Genomic DNA, 22,593 nt, shown 5'->3' on the forward strand with positions numbered 1-22,593 from the left:
CGTATTTTGTGAACATTCAAATAACTGCCTACCGAGGTGTGTTCTATTCGCTATGAGATGTTTTCTCGCTGATGTCTGACGTGTCGTTCCCCGTCTCGCTCAGGTGCTGGCCATGTCGAGCCGGTCGTGGCTCAACTACTACTACCAGAGCCGGTTCCACCTGACACCGCTCTCCTACCAATCGCTCGAGTACGCCAGCGGCTTCGCCTCGGAACAGTGTCCCGAGGGTATCGTGGCCATCAGTACTAACACGCTGCGTATTCTGGCGCTGGAGAAACTCGGCGCCGTTTTCAACCAGGCGAGTGGCAGCGGGCTGGGGCGGTGGAACGGGTACGGTGGTTGCAGAACGGGAACGTCCCTTGATGTTTAGCGTGGTGTAGCTTTCTTGGATGGACTCCCCTTGACTTTCTTTGGAAATCGATCCGCATGGATGATAACTCTAAAGGCATAAGTCAATATTCACGCGAATATGTTTATTTATCGACAGCAGTGAAGCCGATGAAACTTCTTTTATTCTTGCTAGATATTTTGGTTTACAGACTACACAGTCGAATGCGCCATGGCGCTCTAGGGGACTGGCGCTATTCGGTCCCGCTTAGTCTCTAACTCCCACGCTCCGTCCCTCAGATGTCGTACCCGCTCGAGTACACGCCGCGCAAGTTCGCTATCCACCAGGACAGCGGCCACCTGATCATCATCGAGACCGACCACAACGCCTACACGGAGGAGACCAAGCAGGCGCGCAAGCTGCAGATGGCCGAGGTAGGTGCCGGGCCGGCCGAGAGCACGTCTGTTTTTCGGGGGGAGGGGAGGGGGCGCTGTTGGTGTGAAGATTTACGGTCGAATTTGGCTTGTAGTTACGTTGGTCACGGGTGATAATAAGGCACGTTTCCTTTGCTGACGTGCCCGCGGCTGCGCAATGGTGTGTCATTCGTTTTCTTCTGCTTCATGCTATCGGGATGAAAGGCTTGTTGTCTTGTTGGACCCAATTTTGCCGAACGCAAACTTCTTATCCATTCGGTAGCAGGAGTGTAATATCAAAAGGACCCAGCACTCGCCATGATGTTGTAAAACACGTCAAACACGGTGGAAAGGTCAGAGTCTGCTTGGACCTGCGCACCACAGTCGACAAGCGGACGTCCGTCTCAATACGGGGAGCGCAGCCTCAAGGGTGGTCTCACCAGTCACATGAATTGGCCCACCGCCGGCAGCAGTGATCGATACCGCAGAGGGTCGAATCATGGCACCATTTACACGTGATGAGGGAACAATTGACACACCTGCTCCTGAGTGTCCACAACAAAAGTCATTGGTTGCGAATCAGCTTGGGCTGCGACCCGAAAGAGAGGCAGACCGAGGGCTGCATTTACAGCCTGTCCCTTAAGTTTTCCTGACAAGGGACAGGTCCTCGGGAAGGGGACATGAGGCGTGAAGACAGTTGCATCCCGATATCGGCAGACTTTGCGGGCCACTGGCTGTGGCACCGATGGTTTACATGTGCGAGCCTTGGCTCCGAAGAAAATGTGAGCTCGACACACTTTGGGTGTCGCCCACACCAGCTTTCTGAGCAACGGCACACAGCTCGCTCAGGAAGAGGGATGGACGTCCTGTCAGGAGAGTTTTACTAATCATACGCTCAAAGAACTCGGGCTTCGTATTGCGGTCCTATTATTGCGACCATCTTATTGCGGTCCTACCGACCGCGCCATGTTCGGATGTTGATGGTAAAACTGAAGCTGAACTGGGGAATATTGCAACCATCGGGGGCACCCGACTAAAAACGCTCTCACCCCGCTTGGGTGGTGATCTCAACAACTGATCGGCTGTTTCGGCCAACAGCTGAACGCGGGACTCTCCGAGGAACGCTGCCACTAAATACTAGCGTATGATATAGCGCATGGTTTAGTGCAGGCCCACAGCAGATGGCCCATAGACTGTCCCTTCTTCATCATGTCGACCACTGTTGAGAAAACGTCGATGATGTCGCGAGATCGACGCAGTAGTCCCGTCCCTTCACCATGTACCACATTGGCTCACAGTCATCCTTGGTTTCACGCAGTTCTGAGGAGGCGGTAACGTAGTCCTCGTAGCCTTTGTAGGGCGGTGAACTGGTTAAATGCGCTACTCGTGAACCGCGTAGTGGCATGCACCTGGGCCTCATAGGCGGCCAACCCCTTCTCCTTGGCCAGGCCGAGATATTCGTCGTGTCCCCGAAGTCTTCCAAACATCGAGTGCAACTTGGTCAAACGATAAAGCGTGGTAGTAGTTCGGAGCCGGCTTTATTTCGGACTTCAGGTTCATCCAGTGGCTGAGGTCCCACGGCACTACGAAAGATAGCTGTGTCTGGCTATCATCTTATATATCTTCGGTATCGGTATTTGGCGGCCTCTGGGCTTCCACGAAGTGATGACAGCCCATTCGGAGTTGCAGTTGGGGTGGAGACAGTGGGGTGCATTGGGTATGGGAACGATAGGGATCCTGGCCAGTGCCTTTGTTTACCGTTTTTCACTTTCCCACTTTCTTGGACGCATATGATGTGTGGGTCTAGTGTTTTTAGTGTCTGAACTCGTGCCAGTGTGAGATTAGTCCGTTAGTTTTCCATTGAATGATCATGATGACTGTGTCGTGTGTGTCTCCTTGAGACGTGGTCATGGTTGTTATTCAGTGTGTTGTGTGGTGGGTTTGGCTCCCCGGGTGGCTCTTGTGGACCGCCTGGGCGGGTTCGCTTTTGAGTGGCGTTTGGGCTTGACCGTCGACCAAGGCTCAGTGTCTGTCCCCGGCTCCTTGGAGGAGGACGGCTGATCCTCCTCGCCCTCAGTGTCTGTGGTCGCTGGCGGCGAGCAGCTGCTCTCGCTGCTGCTACGGCGCTCGGGGGGAGGGCGAGGGGCTTTCCGGACCGTGGCCGGAGTGACGGGAGAGTCGGTAGCTTTGCCCTCCTCGTCCTCAGAGGACAGTGGAGGGAACGCCTCACGATCACTGAACCTCGGCGGGCTCTCGGCCAGGCGCCGGCGAGGTGTGGGGGCCTGGAACCCAAAGTCCCGATCGGCCACGGCTCGCGCCTGCTTCGGGGGCATGCGCTGCCGATGGATGAGTGTGGCGATTTGCATTTCCTTGAGCCACTTGGGGCAGTCCCGATGGGACGCCTCGTGGCTTCCACCGCAAGCGGGGCAGGCCCGATGGGTGGCGGTGCATGTAGCGGGCCACACACCTCATGTCCCCGGCACTGGGCCTCACCGTGTCCTTACTTCTGGCAGCGGCGGCAGCGCCGGGGCTTCGGCACGACCAGGCGGGTCCTGTAGGATAGGTACCCTGCCGTGACGCGGTCAGGGAGGGAGCTACCACTGAACGTCAGGTACAGGATAGCTTTACGCTCTCGCGGCGGCGGGAACACCGCCATGACCCCCTGAGGGCCGAAGCCCTCGAGGATGTCGGCTGGGTCGAGCATGATCATATAATATATATTGTATCTTATATAACTATCTACCAGGCAGCTTTCCTTAAACTTTTCAGCAAACGCAGATGCTTGATACTGTCCATCAGCGTGGCGGGCGACGCGTGGCGACGGTGCGCTGCCCTGGAGAAACAGCTGTTTTAGCGATGAGACCACCTGGCCAACCAAGAGTTTGGCAGATCCTCCTTCAAGCTTTCCGTCTTTAAATTCATAAGGGACCGGAGCCGACAGTGGCAATGCCACCTTTTCCCCTTCGACCATCAGCATGGCCATGATAACGTGGTTTGTTACACGCATCGGCGTTGACTTGCCGGACGCGGTGCTGATCTTAAGTGGCAAGCCAGTTAATGGTTAGTGGTTCATGAGCAGCTTGAGTGTTCCTTTGTGCAGGAACCCCTGGATGGTCTTTAAAAGCTCGGACACTTGCAACCGGGAATGTTCCAGGTTTTCAACGTCTCCCCTGCAAAGAGAAACGATCACAGTCATGATCTCTTTGTTTTGATCCCCATCTTCTTGCCTATGTCTATCGGCTCCTCCAGTCCTTTGCCGTCGGTGAACCTTTTTGAGATTTCTGTTATCACTTTCACCGTGTCTTGGACCCACAGGCGATCCTTCCTTGCGTCAGCCTCGATATGATTCATTAGATGAGCACTGTCCCAAATAGCCGCCTCACATGCCGGCCTTGCGCTTTGCTGCCCTTCAGCGTGAATGAATGCATCAACTTTTGGGGCACGCTCAGCCGGTGATTTGTCCATCCGCAGCAAAAGCTTTCAGTTGATCAGTTTCCCTTACTCCGATCGTGACTGGGGCTTCCTGGATTTCCTTGGCGAAGCTAGCACCATCCTGCAGTTTTACCACCGGCGCTGCCACCACATAGCTCCCCAGCATGTTGCTCGCTACACTCTGGACTCGGGAGCCTCTAGCACCACAGTCAAGATGGCCACAACGTCGTCATTCCTGCGATGGATTGTCACCTTGTCTGCCAAGACCGGCAAACATGGCTGTCCCGATACGTGGTCCTTCAGTTGATGATAACGTAGTAGAAGGCTTGCCTGGCCTGTAGCAGCAGCTTCTTTGAGTGATTGGTGTTTCCCACATCCGTCCCGCTCATACTCTGGCAAACAATCCATTTCGAAAACGTATAGCCAGACTCTTGAACACAAGATACGCGGAGCGCAACACGTTCATTTTCGCACTCATCGACCTTTTTTTTCTTTCGCTCTGTTTGCTTCGCTGTGTTTGACATCCTTTGCCCACATCGATAGTTGGAAGGCCGGTGTAGCTTTTGGAACCGATCATAGTCTCCCTTTCTTTTTCAACAGCCCTTGTGCTGGCACATAGCGCAGTTTTATAATCACAACACATGTGCTCGGTCTCACTCTTGAAAATGAGGTAGCCGGCCATATAGCTCAGTACATTGTCCGTTACCTTGTTTATGGGCATGCTCACCTTTGGGGGCTGCAGGCCCCGGTGGAATTCGACTGCGGAACCCGAATTGGGTTGGCTGCTTCGACCAGTCACTGATGTCAGCGCGGTCAGCAGTCTGTCGGTGTCCGGCTCATAGTCGGTGTGCTGGGAGGCGGACATCACGCTGTTCAGAGGCCAGTTTTAGCAACAGAAAAATAGCCGCCTGCCGGATTTTTTCCCCTAAAGACCGCTTCACATACGTAGCGTAAACGATAAAGCCCTATCCGCTTACGTGCCCATCGCGCTTACGTTCCGTATGTGAAGCGGTCTTTAGGTAAAAAATTCCGGCAGGCGGCTATTTTTCAGGGCGGTTTTTCGGTACCCCTCTCGGAAGTGAGTTAGGTTGGGGTTGTCATTCTGATGACCCACCTGGCGAATCATGCCGAAGAAGTTCTCTAGACTATCTTTGCTTAGCCTCCTGGTAAGCAGGAACTTCAGCTTACCCTTCACCATATCCCACAGCTGAAGGGTCGCGTTGATGGTGAGCTGCAGCCGTCTTACGCTGTCCTTCGGGGCCACGTTCTCCCACCGGCCCAGCCAGTTGCGCGTCTCCAGGAGAATCCTGTGCTCCTCTTGGGTCCGAGTAGAGAACGCCCTCTTGTTGCGGCAGGCATTTGCAGTTCTCCCGAAACAGCCGGCAACACGCTGAAAACGAGGACGAAAAAAAAACTAATAGAACTTGAAGCCGCTTGCGATACCATTCTGTTTGCTTCGCTCTGTTTGACGTCCTTTTCTACTTTCGCGACAGGAGCGGCGGACTTGCCTGCATCAAGTGAAAATGAGTTGGTAGGTTTTTGCTGGCAGAAAACTACTGGTTCTGGGTTAAATCGTACCGGAACATGCCGGATTGCACACGATCACTCACTTCCTGATCCCTGCCTCCGGGCGCATACACTGAGCAGTAGAGACTCTGAGCTCTGATTGGTTGAGGCCTACTGACGTCAGGTCAGCTGACCCTTTTAGCGCGCGAAAACCGCTGTAGCGGAGCTTCTATACAATCGGGTGTGGAAGTGCTCACAGAGGAAGACAATCGAACAATCCTCGCGGTACATGCGCACATTGGGTACAGAACGGTAGCGCCGTCCCGGCCGGGGTACTGCAGGTACTCTCCCGGCCGGGAGAGCCAAAACACGTACAAACACTACACGGTAAACACTGCAAAACACTACACGGTAGCGCCGCCCCGGCCGAGGTACGTCTGGTACTCTTCAAGGCCGGGGGAGCCAAATCATCTGCCACCGGCTGGGCCTGTCGGTCGGGTTCTGGGCCAACGGAATGTACCGAAAACTGCACACTCTTTGGACAAACATGTCTGACACGTACGGCAGCCAGGAGGGGGGGGGGGGGGGGCAGCGACCCTTGTGGATGTTGTAGAGGACCGCCTTGTTGTCCGTTGTAGAATGTAGATGGTAGAGGCGGCCGGCGGCGAGCAGGGCCGCCAAGTACTCTGCCTTGTAGATTTGGAGCGGTCTCTCGAGGGGCAGGGCGATGGAGGACGATCTGTCGGCGAACCTAAGTTGGAGATGGGGTCCTGCTGGGTCTCCCGTAGGCGTCATTTCCCCCCAACTAGACAAATACTCTGCCGGTGCTCAAACCCTCATACTGGCCTTTCTCATCCCCTGATTTAGGATTATTTAGGAGCTTTTGCGCTGTGCGACGTACGGCATGCGACAGCGACCGGTTGTCGACCACCGCCTCCAAACATTGACGCAGCACCTCCGGCTGCACCGGCGGGCGCGCCGCCACCTCAGCGGTTAGTCGGTGAACCTGGGTCCGAGCTTCCTCAGCTCGGGTTTCGGACGAGCTGATGGCAGCTTCCGCGTTTAGGATTTGGCGGCATAGTTCCGCCTCCTGCCCATCTACTCGAGCCTCTAGGGAGGTGATGCGCTCCAGGAGCCGCTCAGTCTCGGCCCGAGCCGATTATTATTATTTAATACCAGACGTCAGGCATCCATAGGGTCACGACAAAACACGTCTACGTATCTACATAAGACCTAAGCAACATACATAAGCAAATACAGGCCACACATCTAACAGTCCAGTCCATTGGGAGCAAACATTGCAGCGAGGTCCTCTGGCTCGCCCTGCTGCATGACCTTGTGCGCGGTCGTAAGTGTCAAGTAAACTAATGCAATGCTAAGTGTAAGTAACATAGCATTGCCCCTCTCCATTTTTTCCAGAGGTGCAGCCGCCCCTCTGCCTCCCCCCCCCCCCCGAAACCGCCGCCCCTGTCAGCAACATACCGTAGATATATGGAACGAGCTGTTGTTTGTTTGATGATGTACCGGTGGCCATCTTCTGATGCTACGACACGACTTCCGTACCTACGGCCTTCGACCAGTTGGAACTACATCGGCCCTGAAAGCAAATGTACAGCTGAATGTCAGCTGTCAGCTGACCATTTTAGCGCGCGAAAACCGCTGTAGCGGAGCTTCTATACAATCGGGTGTGGAAGTGCTCACAGAGGAAGACAATCGAACAATCCTCGCGGTACATGCGCACATTGGGTACAGAACGGTAGCGCCGTCCCGGCCGGGGTACCGCAGGTGCTCTCCCGGCCGGGAGAGCCAAAACATGTACAAACACTACAAAACACTACACGGCAGCGCCGCCCCGGCCGAGGTACATACGTCTGGTACTCTCAAGGCCGGGGGAGCCAAGTCATCTGCCACCGGTTGGGCCTGTCGGCCGGGTTCTGGGCCAACGGAATGTACCGAAAACTGCACACTCTCTGGGCAAACATGTCGGACACGTACGGCAGCCAGGAGGGGGGGGGGGGGTCAGCGACCCTTGTAGATGTTGTAGAGGACCGCCTTGTTGTCCGTTGTAGATGGTAGAGGCGGCCGGCGGCGAGCAGGGCCGCCAGTACTCTGCCTTGTAGATTTGGAGCGGTCTCTCGAGGGGCAGGGCGATGGAGGACGATCTGTCGGCGAACCTAAGTTGGAGATGGGGTCCTGCTGGGTCTCCCGTAGGCGTCATTTCCCCCCAACTAGACAAATACTCTGCCGGTGCTCAAACCCTCATACTGGCCTTTCTCATCCCCTGACTTAGGATGATTTAGGAGCTTTCGCGCTGTGCGGCGTACGGCATGCGACAGCGACCGGTTGTCGACCGCCGCCTCCAAACACTGACGCAGCACCTGCGGCTGCACCGGCGGGCGCGCCGCCACCTCAGCGGTTAGTCGGTGAACCTGGGTCCGAGCTTCCTCAGCTCGGGTTTCGGACGAACTGATGGCAGCTTCCGCGTTTAGGATTTGGCGGCATAGTTCCGCCTCCTGCCCATCTACTCGAGCCTCTAGGGAGGTGATGCGCTCCAGGAGCCGCTCAGTCTCGGCCCGAGCCGATTATTATTATTTAATACCAGACGTCAGGCATCCATAGGGTCACGACAAAACACGTCTACGTATCTACATAAGACCTAAGCAACATACATAAGCAAATACAGGCCACACATCTAACAGTCCAGTCCATTGGGAGCAAACATTGCAGCGAGGTCCTCTGGCTCGCCCTGCTGCATGACCTTGTGCGCGGTCGTAAGTGTCAAGTAACCTAATGCAATGCTAAGTGTAAGTAACATAGCATTGCCCCTCTCCATTTTTTCCAGAGGTGCAGCCGCCCCTCTGCCTCCCCCCCCCCCCGAAACCGCCGCCCCTGTCAGCAACATACCGTAGATATATGGAACGAGCTGTTGTTTGTTTGATGATGTACCGGTGGCCATCTTCTGATGCTACGACACGACTTCCGTACCTACGGCCTTCGACCAGTTGGAACTACATCGGCCCTGAAAGCAAATGTACAGCTGAATGTCAGCTGTCAGCTGACCATTTTAGCGCGCGAAAACCGCTGTAGCGGAGCTTCTATACAATCAGGTGTGGAAGTGCTCACAGAGGAAGACAATCGAACAATCCTCGCGGTACATGCGCACATTGGGTACAGAACGGTAGCGCCGTCCCGGCCGGGGTACCGCAGGTGCTCTCCCGGCCGGGAGAGCCAAAACATGTACAAACACTACAAAACACTACACGGCAGCGCCGCCCCGGCCGAGGTACATACGTCTGGTACTCTCAAGGCCGGGGGAGCCAAGTCATCTGCCACCGGTTGGGCCTGTCGGCCGGGTTCTGGGCCAACGGGATGTACCGAAAACTGCACACTCTCTGGGCAAACATGTCGGACACGTACGGCAGCCAGGAGGGGGGGGGGGGGGGGTCAGCGACCCTTGTGGATGTTGTAGAGGACCGCCTTGTTGTCCGTGTAGATGGTAGAGGCGGCCGGCGGCGAGCAGGGCCGCCAAGTACTCTGCCTTGTAGATTTGGAGCGGTCTCTCGAGGGGCAGGGCGATGGAGGACGATCTGTCGGCGAACCTAAGTTGGAGATGGGGTCCTGCTGGGTCTCCCGTAGGCGTCATTTCCCCCCAACTAGACAAATACTCTGCCGGTGCTCAAACCCTCATACTGGCCTTTCTCATCCCCTGATTTAGGATTATTTAGGAGCTTTTGCGCTGTGCGACGTACGGCATGCGACAGCGACCGGTTGTCGACCACCGCCTCCAAACATTGACGCAGCACCTGCGGCTGCACCGGCGGGCGCGCCGCCACCTCAGCTCAGCGGTTAGTCGGTGAACCTGGGCCCGAGCTTCCTCAGGTCGGGTTTCGGCCGAGCTGATGGCAGCTTCCGCGCTTAGGATTTGGCGGCATAGTTCCGCCCCCTGTCCATCTACTCGAGTCTCTAGGTAGGCGATGCGCTCCAGGAGCCGCTCAGTCTCGGCCCGAGCCCGGGACTCCTGGGCACACCGGTTGCCCAGGAGTTGAGTGTGAATGCCCAGGAGTTAAAAATGAAATTTTTTATTTATGAAATGATTGCAACATGGCCCAACTAATTACATATAATATGTGTTACTGCAAATTGCCATCATCAGCAATTGCTATTGCTATATAAGCAAATTGCTATATTTGATGCTCACCGGTTCCAGGTCAGGAATCATATAAAGCTTCTCACACAGGATGTACTTAGCATCATCCTTCCAGATGACTTGAAAGTGGTCCTGCTGGAGCAAGGAATGTTTCATGAAGTTGGTGGCGGACTTGTACCTAATCAATATTTAATATACGAGTAGTAACAATGGTTACACGACTTAATTTAAAAAAAAAATGCTGGAAGTGAAGATTATGATTCTGCTGGTGATACCTATAGCCTTGTGGGTAAATTTCAAGTTTAAGTCCTAGCTTCATAAGCAAATACAGGCCACACATCTAACAGTCCAGTCCATTGGGAGCACACATTGCAGCGAGATCCTCTGGCTCGCCCTGCTGCATGACCTTGTGCGCGGTCGTAAGTGTCAAGTAACCTAATGCAATGCTAAGTGTAAGTAACATAGCATTGCCCCTCTTCATTTTTCCAGAGGTGCAGCCGCCCCTCCCCCCCCCCCCCCGGAACCGCCGCCCCTGTCAGCAACATACCGCAGATATATGGAACGAGCTGTTGTTTGTTTGATGATGTACCGGTGACCATCTTCTGATGCTACGACACGACATCCGTACCTACGGCCTTCGACCAGTTGGAACTACATCGGCCCTGAAAGTAAATGTACAATGTATGCAATAAGCTAAGATCTGAGATCACCACACAATATCCTCTTGGGGTAATTAGGGCACTATAGTTAATACCCGTAACTTGTAAACATCTTCCGTTCAATGCTGGTACTTCTGAGGTACCCGCTTTTCACCTCCCTCTCATCGCCACGCAGTATGTTAGCTAGGCGCCGCTCCAGTCGGAAGGCTGGCGTCGTTTCCCATACAGCCGCTCCATCGATCCGCGGCCGCGGTGTCGGTCCCATCACGAAAGCATCGTGGTGGGCTCGCAGGTTCGCGATGACGGCCCCCATCCGCTCTGTGAACCCATCAGGCAGGTGTGCACCGGACCGCCGGGGGTAGATACCCCCCCCCCGCCAGATTACAATGCAGTGTCCCAAAATCGAGCTCTGTCTTGGGTGTCAGAGGGGAAAATCACCCAATAAAAAGAGGGGAGAGAGTGGAAAACCGCTGATTCGATTAGATCTAAAAAGAGTGAGAAACGACAAAAAGCATGCATTTTATTCTGGCGTGTAATGTGTTGATGCTAAACCTGGCATCCACACAACTGCTCTTGGTAAAAAATCTAGGTTTTCTTGGTTGGGAGTGGAAAATTATTCTTAGAAATTGGTGGTTAGAGTGAAAAATAAATTTCATTTGCATGTCGTTTCCCACCCAAATCGACAAATTTTGGGACATTGTTACAATGGCCTAGGGGAGCTGGCCGATCCTGGTCGCTTCGCGGGCCCCGGCACGGCGCTTCCCAGCTCGGCCCTTATACCTCCCGGCTTAGCCCACATATCGATGGCCCACGACAAGTCTCTGGTGTGAAGCTGGGACTCATCGGAGACTCTTCGTGATGTACCGAAGAGTCTCCGATGACAGGGCGCTCCTTACTGGTGCCCTATCAAGGGGCACACCGCCCAGCGACCCGAAACGGACCGGCGCCGCAGATGCTCCTTCGTTGACGCCGTCAGCGCTCGCTGGACTTTGATGCTGCTTCCATTTGGATCAGATGCCGCGTACCTTTAAGACTAAAGCGTAGCAAGCCAAGAGGCCTGGCCCACCGAACGGTTCTTAGTCCTCAAACCTTTCAACCCTGTCCTCCTCACGTAGGCACGTCAGCTTCGCTGTAAGCTGCATTTCTTCGAAGGAAATGACCACTCTACGGTTATTTGCTGCCGTTCCCCCAAGCTTTTCCTTCAGAAATCCCAGGATGGAGTCGTGGAAGCCGGGGAGCATCTATATGCACATGCTCCATTCTCTCTCGCATCACTCTTGGGCTGGGAAGGCCGAGCCGTGGGCTCAGGCGGCGGTAGGCACGTGTCCCTGGTAGTACAGTGCTAAACTCTCCAGCACCTCTTGTCATGAGGCTTGGATGTCGCCGTTTTCAGTTGCATCTTTGTGAACAACAGCATCTTTTCTGGCATCACTTTTGCCAGGTGTTCCACTGCCTTATGGGTGTTAAATTTAACCTGAATCTTTCTAGAGCTCGTGATTTGCTGATGCAACCGTGTGGGGAAGGACACGAGTTTTCCCCCACTCAGGCCCCAAATGTGTGTTTTCCACGATACAGAGATCGGGAGTTTCTTCGTTCATGTCTAGGTGAGCGACAGGGACAGGGTCATGTAATTTTGATGGTATTTGTAAAATTGATTAACTGAAAGTTTCGTCATGATCAGCCGCTTTTTACACGAGTTATTCGCGAAAAAAATGGATATTCATTCGACCCTCTTCCCTTAAAGTGCCGCGAGGCTGAAGTCAGAACTTTGTGTTAAGGACATGGCTTAGTCATACAAGGGATATTTCATTAATTTTTTGAAATTTTCCCTCTGTAGAAACAGACTGCTCGCAACATCACGATTCCTTGTGCTGCTGCCGATGTTCACTGTTCAGTCTCCACTTATTGGGGGCCCAGCAATGGATTAATATACATTTCCTCAGGGCAAATGTACCTGTCGTCTCGAGCTCACATACCTTGCGGGTAGAGTCCATTTTTAGTACCTCGCCGAAGACGCTGGTGATGCTTGCCAGATACTCTTCTTGTCGGGTGTGGGCGTCCTGCAGGTAGACGCGAGTCAGCCACAGCGCGCTGGGCACCAGTGGCGGCGGCGGCGGCCGCGCAAACCGCATGTGCCAGTTGGTGAAGGCGGCGGTCCGCATAGCGCAGTCACCCATGTACCTCAGTGCGCGGCTGACGTAGGCCCTGACGAGGGGAGAAATTGTAGAGCTGTCGCGGTGGTGGGAGTATGAGCGGTCTTGCCTTTTGCAACAACAATGAGAGATGGAAAAGTGTGAATATCGCTAGTCGAACACTTGTAAATGATAAGAATGTGCAGGTTGGCAAGCAGATCGTGACTTCCTAGCCATTTGCCGTTTGAGCCCGTCTTGAACTGGTAGATACGAGGATCGTGTGCACCTTTCACCACCACCCTGCACATCAGAATGTGCAGGGTGGTGACTGGTGAACGGATCGTGACTTCCTAGCCATTTGTCGTTTGAGCCCGTCTTGAACTGGTAGATACGAGGATCGTGTGCATCTTTCACCACGGCCGGCTCGGCTCGGAGGGCCACTGGTGCTGATGATCCACGGTAGGTGTCGCTGTGGCGATAGCGGCGCCCGCGCCAGAGGAAATGAAAAAGCATCTGTAACAAACGGAAATGGGCGTTAGAATTAAATCATGGATCCTTGCAGCTACGTACACTTCCTATCGTGAACAATAAACCCTTGTATTCAAGGGATGACAAGATTTAATATAGGAGCTCGTAAGGTAAAGTGGTTATGGGAGTCGGTTGCAACAGTCAACGGTGTATTGAGTTAACTCAGCGTTGATGATCCTTACGTGAGCTGAGCTCAAGAGAGCTCCAATAGGGCCCACTCTATTTCTTGGTCGAGCCACCGCGGCCGGGCGTAACTCGGTGAGGTCTGGGTTGCGTATATGATCTTCCGCAGTCTCTTGACCACGGCTTGATTTTTACGGCAGGCCCGCTGCTAATCCCGGCGGGCAACCTCCAACTTTCCCTGCAAGGAACCATCACAGCCCCGTGCTACACATCAACCATCGTTGTTCAACTATTATAGTTGGATGTTGCGCTTTCAGCTTCCTGTTCAAGGCCTCACCATCAGCATTTTCGTTTGCGCCAGACTTGCTGTGTGGTTGAGAAGTCTATTGTAGACATAAATCCACATTCACACTGTTTGGGTTGGTTGCACCTTCGCTTTCATGCCAGTTCTCCATGGTAGTCGAAAGACTGCGTCTGCGATAACCCCTTTGGGGAGAGGTGCACACCATCTCAGCAATAATACTCTATAATAAATAAGAATGTGTAGGATGGTGAACGGATCGTGACTTCCTAGCCATTTGTCGTTTGAGCCCGTCTTGAACTGCTAGATACGAGGATCGTGTGCATCTTTCACCACGGCCGGCTCGGCTCGGAGGGGCCACTGGTGCTGATGTTCCACGGTAGGTGTCGCTGTGGCGATAGCGGCGCCCGCGCCAGAGAAAAGCTTTGCTGCTCTTCCCCAAGCGTATTTTGAATTCACCATAGGGCTCAGCCACTCCTAGCGGAAAAGTCTGAGAATTCTGGGGAATTTTCCCCCTGGCGACAAATGTGGGGAAATGAGCATAAATGTGTAAGTCCCTAGAAACTAATTCGTCCCAAGAAGTCCCCCACTACTTTAGTGATGCAAGTTTGACTGGGGTATATTAGAGATGCAAATTGCATGAAAAGATGTTATATTTTATGTTAAGATTGAGAAACCGTGCTTATAGTGGAAGGTATGTTAATGATGCAAACATATTAGCGAACTGGGAGTGGTCACTGGTCACCTGCTAATTTTGCGTCATTCCGCTAACGCTAGTTGAGCCAGTTTTTGCTTGAAGCGGTATAGCGGTTGCTTCGGTATAACTATACATCATTATTTGTTGGCTATTAACTGAGATCTGATTTCTTTATCTTTTAAAGAAGACTTAAAGGAAGGGTGCCACCTTTTGGACACAACGCAGTTTTTACAAGATTAGCCTCACATGAACCTAAAAACCGGCTTCACTTACCTATGCTCGAGACGGTCAGCATTGAATCCGCACGTGAAGTTATTTGCGAGTTTTGCTGCCAGCATTCGGGCAGGCAAAAATCTTCAGCACTATTTCCTCGTCGTGTTAAAGGTATTTTATAAAACATGAAATCAGCAAAAGTATGTATAAAAGTTATACTTTTGAAGCATGTTTTATCATTTTGAAAGGGTATATTTTTTCTTTATGGTATACACTTAAGTTTTAAAATTTTAATTGGGAAGTTTTTCTAGTAAGTTGCATGAAGGGTGAAGGGTTCCATAGATCTCTTAAGCATTGTAAAGGAAAAACCTTTACTCGACTTATTTGATGTTCTTTAACTGTTGGCAAATATGGCCAACAGTTACCTACTTGGTTACCTACAACTTAGTTCAAATCATGTTATCTTCTTCCTTTTTATTTGTTCATCTTTTTGTCTCAGTTGCGCCATCAATGCAAATGGCAGAATGATATGTTGCCATGACAACAGGATATGCCAGCCGTCCTAGCTGCCACATCAAACGACCTTGAGTTGTAGTGGTGATATAAACAACGATCTTTTTTTTGGCCAATGTATTAAATGCAATGTTTCGGTTTTTTGTATATTGTGGACGCGCTAACCACGTCTAAAAATTCAAATAAGTAAAATAGATTCATAGAACAAAAATTTCGGAAGGTGGCACCCTTCCTTTAATATAAGAGAGATGGTAGCATCGTCTTGGTGTCATATCTGATCAAAGCGACCATCCTCCAATGTCCCAACTTACCCCCCGGCGGGGGTCAGTTGGGCCAGGGGCTGGGGCAAGTTGGTACACTAGGAAAAACAGTATCTAAACACATTTTTATTCATGTTTCACATGAACAATCATCGCTAATCCATGCGGGCATTAACGACAAAACACAAACGTTTGCAGTACTCCTGCGGCAAACAAAAACGCACACACAACGACACTAGAAGAGAATATTTTCAAAGCAAGAAAATCACTTGGTACCTGAAACACATTTGTAGCGATTATTAACAGCACTTACCTCAGCACGCGCCGACACCACGTTGACAAACAGACGGCGTTACTGTGCATGTACAAAATAAGTTTGAACGCCAACTGTCGAGAAGTATTGGAAATATCCCTTCCGTCCCAACTTACCCCCCCCCCCCCCTGGCACCAACTTGCCCCGGTCTCCCCCCACTTCACCTCTACCACTCAGCGCCCCAGGGGGCGGTTCTGGTCAACACAGGTGGCCAGGCTGTGGGGCGCCGCCGACCGCCTGGCGGAGGCTGCCACGTAGCCGTGCTCCCCGGTGCGCGCGGAGCGGCACGGCCGTCCAGCGGGCCAGCGAGCGCGCCCCCGCACGTTGGTGCTGGTGCGACGGGCAGTGCTGGTCGGCTGGACCGGAATCTGGGTGGCGTTCCGCCGGCAGCCCTGCGCGCCTCCAAACTGGTGCAGAGCGGACTGGCGGCCAGCAGGCCCCACCTCTGCTGAAAGGCAGCGGCAGCCCTCTCCCAGGTGTCGTCCTGGACGACTGCCTCGCACATGAAGGCTGCCCACTCCTGGATGAACGCCACGGTTTGGCGTGTCCGGTCATCTGAGCGTCGCTGCTCAGCTCCACTGACAGCCGCCGCCGCAGCGGCGGGGTCCTCGAAGTCCATTGCGTCGTCGTCGTACTCCTCGGGACCAGGCGACGGCTGGGGCTGTGCGACTCTGGGGGCGCTGGCGGGCGTGGGGCCAGGAGGTGACGAGGTGGACGGCTCGGCGACCAGGGGGTCGAACCAGTTGCCTGGCAGCTGCTGGCTGGTCCCCATGGCGATGTCCATCAAGGCCCTCCGCGTCTCCTTTGTCGCCGTCGCCTCCGGCACAGCGCCAGTCTGCTGCCGCACGGCTCGGAGGTGTTTGCAGCCGCCAGTCCGCCGGTTCATCCTGCAGGTGCAGGCGCCGACGTTCAGGTCCACCAGGTAGGTGATGCCGACCGACGTCAGCGACTTCACCTGATAGGTGAACTCCGTCACCTGTGGGAGGGGCAACACATAAAATCCTGTAAAATTCGTATGTACAACATAAACTGACGGACGGTTACTTGTACGAAAATCCGAACCTGATCATTCGCCCCAGTACTGTCGGCTTGGCCAACAGACCCCCAAAGGGAAAAAAGATGAAACAAGAAAAAAAAAACGCGAACCGAGTCACGAGATGTGGCACACAGCGTCAACACCACGCGGCCCTACAGTGGCACAGCGGTACAGTGACAGACTCTTGTGTGTGAATGCACAGCCATGTGGTTTATTGGTGCTTAGGGGCGCGCCGATTGCATTGGTCACTTTGCACAGCCATGTGGCAGTACGGGTGGGACCAGCATTGGAAAACGAGCTGTCTTATGTGACCTTAATCAGTTCTCGTGTCATGCAAAATACCTGCGTCACAGTGCCCGTTTCTTGGCTGGTGCCGCCGCGGACCGGTGCCGTGCCGCCCGCTGCCGGCCGTTGGTCACGTCGCACGCCCTCCTGGCGTAGTGCTTGCTGAGCTGGACCGTGGCGGAATCAAACAGCTGCAGCAGGTTGAACGCACGAGTCCTGGAAGAACAGCGCGTGTCAAGCGAATATTTCAACAATTTCTTTGCAACTATAATTAACGGTAGACTGCCATCGTATGGACACAATAAGGCTTTCAGAAGAGCAACCAAAAGCACAACTAACAATTTCACAACCTACCCGAAATTCGAAAGTTTGTTTTTCTTCCACATGTAGGGTTAACAGAAATGAAAAACCGTGATATTCACAAGTTAATCCGTGTTAATCCATGAAAGTCACAAGTTAGTAATTAACGTCTTTGACGAAGGGATGTATTGTCCAATTCCGTTCTGGGGCTTCAGGCTCTGAACTTTGGCAGACACTGGGGAGAATTGCACAGTCCTAGGGATTTTGATGGTGTTTTCGAGAACATTTTACCGTCTCACTCTCAGCCCTCCGTCCTATATTGAAAGGAAAAACTACTCCCCTGCTTTGGCTTTTTTCAAATTATTTGTCTTTATTAATTGGAATTTGTCTTAAACTGCAACTTTGACATTTCTTCAACATTTGCCACTTTTGGGCAACCTTACAACTTGAAATATTTTAGAATAGTAATGAATCTATCGCAATACCTCCGGTCACCGAAACAGTTTTACAATCAACTTTAGTTAAAAGACAGGTTTGTCTATGAACGCCAGGTTAACTGTTTTATTTATTGAACCGCAATTAGGTGAAACATATGAATAAAGACTGACCTGTAGAGGACAGAGTCTTTGAGGACTCTGAAGGCGGACTCCACGATGTTGTTCGTGTTGTGTCCCCGGGTGGGGACATCCGTGCGGAGACACAGCGCCCACTCTTGACGGCGGGCAGCGAAACCCTGCAGGTACTGGTCCAGCAGTGGGTAGCGCTCGCCCCACTCGGTAGCCACCAGCTCCATCGTCGTCGCTATCTCCGCCTCATTGTTGGCGTACACGAGCTGTTTGGCTAGTGCCATGATAGCCTGCCTGTGCTGGAAGAAAATGCACAATTTAACTTGTTTCCGAGTGTGGGAGGCGGGAGGGGTGAAGGGTGAAGGTAAATGTAAATATACGGGGTGTTTGAGATGAAATTAATCAAACTCATTTACGTTCGTTTACAGCTTTTAGACTAGTATCACTGCCTGTCTATACCTGACTGCCAGCCTATGCCTGTCTATGCCTGACTGACTGCCTATGCCTGCCTCTGCCCAGCTGTCTGCCTACCTCTCTCTCTCTCCCTCTCCCCCTCTCCCTCCCCCTCTCCCTCTCCCTCTCCCTCTCCCTCTCCCTCTCCCTCTCCCTCTCCCCTCTCCCTCTCCCTCTCCCTCTCCCTCTCCCTCTCCCTCTCCCTCTCCCTCTCCCTCTCCCCCTCTCCCCCTCCCCCTCCCCCTCTCTCCCCCTCTCCCTCTCCCCCTCCCCCTCTCTCCCCCTCTCCCTCTCTCCCTCTGTCCCTCTCTCCCTCTCTCCCTCTCTCCCTCTCTCCCTCTCTCCCTCCCTCTTCCTCTCTCTCTCTCCCTCTCTCCATTTTTTTATTATCTCTACCTCTCTCCCGTTGCATCTTTCTCTCACTGTCCCCCTTCTCTCCCCCCCCCCCCCCACGTGGAGAGGTGGGCCGCGTAGCTGTCGCCGATGACGAGCGTCCCTGCATGAGAAAAAGAAACACAATGATGTCCGTCCCCCGAACGCGCCGCCTGTGCAGTGTTGCCACCTTGTCCACGTTCTGTCGCCTCACGGCGCACCCGTCTTTGGCAGACGGCGCGCCCCCGTCCGCTGTGGCCCGTGTGTCGCAGGATGCCGTTGATCACGCGCACATAGAGCTCGTCAATGGTGGCAAAGTCACCAGAAGGCAGCACGTCGTCCAGCTGGGAGGTCATGCTGGCGCGACAAAATGACAGTGGTTCTTGGTCTTTGTATTTACACGGCGGTCACCCACCACTGCATGTTTTTGGGTGATTAAGAAACGCCCACCCGCTCGGGACGGTTGAACGCCATCGGCACCGAGAAAATCGACAGAAGTGACGAATGACACCTGCTGTGCCGGGTGACGGAAAAACTTCCGCCTCAAAAATCGATTGGCCAGCCAATGACGTCGCTGACATCGCTGGGCAGACACGTCATTTGGACAAAGTCTAGTCCTGGGGATGAACAAAATGAAGGGCATTCAGCCCTACCGGAACTCCTCCACCACGGGAAAGTCCGTGTTTGCGCGCTCTCGGAACACACGCTCCCTCCTGAGTCGCCGATGCTGAGGCAGGTGCCCCTGAAAAGCCTCAGCTTCCAGCATCTCCAAATCATCCATCTCATAATAAATGGCAGGGTCCATCTTCATCTTGCTTTGATATTCTGAAGATAAGTTCACAAATAGACTACCTCTCTCCTAAAACTTTGGTAGACATAAGCTTCGGTAGTTTTAGTTTCTTGGAAGGTATGATTCCTATGCATATTGCAAATGCTTAGTGAACAAACATTCAGTGACACTTCGATACAAATGAATAGACATCATAATACGATTGTTGGCGAAGATATGTTAAAAGGTACATATATTGTACATATTTTACATGGTTTATCTAGCTGACTGCAAGTTGCAGGCCCACGGTTGTGCACCCAACACAGCAAGCGTCACATGTACACACTCCAATATCGCGATTCCAGTTGTCATTATAACAATCGAGATGTACAACAGAATGTCACCTCGACAGGCTCCTCTTCCTGCTTTTTTTTTTAATTTTTAAAGATTTTGGAACACGGCCTTCAGGGCCATACACTCTGACTGGCCCGCAGTCGCCCAGGACTGCAGATCAACCCGGGCATACTCGATGTGCAGGCGAGCGACCAGCTGAAAGGCGGCCATCCCGCGGAGCTGGGCTTGGTCCGATATCATCGAGTACGTCGGGATGTCCCGGACGTACAGCCCTCTGCAAACTGCGTGGTAGGTATTCTTTTTTCGACAAAACCGAGAATAACGCGAATACTATGCCATCGGTCACTCGGAAATCGTAACAGAATGACGCGCGAGACTTCGCACCTTAGATTGGCATTATCATCGTGTTCATTTTCTATACAGGTTGGCAACAAAATCCAAAAGTTTATATTTGCCCCCAAAACAGACTTTTGCATTTTGTTGCCACACAAGGCGTATACTTTGTCTAGTGATCGACCTAATCGAAGAAGTGGAGCATGGCGCATCTATTTGCAGTGAGTTCCGACCGACTGCAAACATAGCCTTTGAGTTATCACCGGTTTTGTCGAAAAAAGAATACCTACCACGCAGTCTGCTGAGGGCTGTACTTGTAGACAATCGAGGCGAGCTCTCGGTACTGCCGCTGGCCGACACCTCCGCCTGCTTCGAGACCATTCCAGACCTGTTGCTGGGCTTCGGATGTGATCTCGCAGTCAACTCTGACGAGTGGCGTGTTCGCCGCCCTCCTTCTGGATCCTCGCTCTGGAGATGGTTTGGCCATGGCCGGCCAGAAGCGTCATGAAGAAGAACAGATTCATTCCTTTCTTTGCGGCGTGTGGAAGACGTCGTTGGCATGCGAGATCTTTCCTATCCCGCAGGGAAGGACGCCGTTGTCATTCACCTAGAGCCAGTCGAGGGCCTTGGTCTTGACGGCCACGTCATCGGTGTCATACGGATCTTCCGTGGAGCGGCTTCCCCTCCGCAGCACATAGTACGCCAACGCGAGGCCAGGGCCGACCTCGGCGGGCTGGTTGTTCAGCTCCCCACTTTCTGCTTGTTAGCACATTTGTCGTTTCCTGGTCGTGCCTCCGACTTACTTGCCAAGGCACATTTTTTTTTTTATTCAGAAAGAAAGCATACATCTGGATTGCTAATGGATAATGGATAATGGCAACATGTAACACCCAGGCCACAAATCCGCAGGGTCTGTGCAACTGCATCCCAAGAAACACGTTTACTGCTTCGGCGAGAACGTTTGCTTTGCACAACCTTATGAGTACATAGTTTGATTTGATCCACTATCGCTATTGCAGTTGTCATTACATCCGAGAAGTGACCACGACATGATTTATCCGTTGCCTTCGCGTTCGCGAAAAACCATGATTGTGTGTATCGGGATGGTATTGAGGTTTTTTTGGTGAGGTGAAAACAGACCAACATACAGTCCAAGGCAATTCAGACATACAGATAAAGGCAGGCGCAGGGGTGGTGGTGGGCGCGCGGCCTTCGCTCGTGCTAAGGCTGTCAAAAACACGTTCGTTGTAAGAGTCAATCACCGCTGGAGCGTCGTGACAGGATGGCAAGTTAAACGCATCATCGTCGGCAGGAGACCAGTACAGCCGATAGTGAAACCCTGGGGAAACCGGATGCTAAGTATTGTAATGGCGAAGGTGAGGATTGTAGCCGGTGAGGAGCTGGTCGAGCCGGGCGGGTGGCACTGACGCGGGCACACGGTCGACCTCATTTGGAGGCGCTGGTGAGCACCGGTCGGGTGGGGAGGTGACCTGCCCGCGTTCGGGAGGCAGCGGGGCAGCGCGACACTGTGTGGGGGCCCCCGGCACGACCGACAGACATGCGGGAAGCGACAGCGCCGGGGGTGACAGCCCCATGCCCGGTTGAAGGCGAAGTAGAGCCGAAATCGACTCTGTCCGGTGCTGGTCAAACGACTCGCGGCAGGTGCCGGCCGGGAGGCAAAGGGGATGCCCCGGACCACTGCCTGTAGCCATATATTACAAGCGATACGCTTAGGCCGATCTTGCACTTGTATTAAAGTATTCAATGTCACGTGGCCCACGTACCAACACACCGTCCCGCGTCCCGCGACCGAGCGGCTGGTCCAGCGCTATCATGTCTTCGAGTTGCCGGGTGGAAGGCGAGAAGACCGTTCCACTTAGTGCCGATGAGCTTTTGCCGGTGGTCTCCTGGGAGGATGAAGGTTGCGTAGGCGCCGTTCGCTTCGTCGTCTTGGACCGCTTCGAGGATGGTCCGGGCTGTGGCGTCGGCGGAATGATCTCGTCGTCGCTGCTGCTGCTCGCCGTCTCTCTGATCGGTGGTTGTGTTGCTTGTGGGGCAGCTCTGTCCGCAGGGGATGGGCTCGTCGTCGTCGTACTCAAATGCGTTTATGAGCCGTTGTACATAAACTGTCATTTATCCGTCGCCGCCCTCGCGCTTGCAAAAAAAAGAAACATTGTCATAGTGTGTAATGGGGCTGTATTGTCTGTTTTTTGGAGGGGTGGAACACCAACCTGGATGCCAGCAATGTTGCACAAGGCGTGCTACCGCAGTGAGACTGCGGTAGAAGACTTAGACCAATAACTACAGCGAACAACGACTTTTTCGCTGGCACTGTGTCGCCTGTCGCTGCGAACTGCGGGTGCGGTCTCACCCGCCTCAGGTTGACAGGCGCTAAAGTTGGCGACGACCGATAAAAGTCTTTATATGCCGTTGGCGCATAAATTGTCATTTCTCGACTGTTTGTTGGCGCGTTTGGCCTTTCCAGAACGCGCCGTCACTAGGCCGCACAGCCTGTGCAGCTGCATTCTGATGAAAACGTTTACCGTCTCGGTGAAGACGT

The 22,593-nt window shown here is 53.2% G+C and overlaps 1 protein-coding gene across 1 annotated transcript in view; it reads left to right on the forward strand.

Moving 5' to 3' along the window:
- The window catches only part of LOC122393451 (splicing factor 3B subunit 3-like), a 90,702-nt gene that overhangs the window by 10,977 nt on the left and 57,132 nt on the right, over positions 1-22,593 (forward strand). The window contains exons 14-15 of the mRNA XM_043389471.1: positions 104-298; positions 628-762. Coding sequence (XP_043245406.1) covers positions 104-298; positions 628-762 — 330 coding nt within the window. The remainder of the gene's footprint in view (positions 1-103; positions 299-627; positions 763-22,593) is intronic.

The sequence above is a fragment of the Amphibalanus amphitrite genome, unplaced genomic scaffold (genome assembly GCF_019059575.1).
Source record: "Amphibalanus amphitrite isolate SeventyFive unplaced genomic scaffold, NRLGWU_Aamphi_draft 000535F_arrow, whole genome shotgun sequence".
In the NCBI taxonomy this organism is placed as follows: domain Eukaryota; kingdom Metazoa; phylum Arthropoda; class Thecostraca; order Balanomorpha; family Balanidae; genus Amphibalanus; species Amphibalanus amphitrite.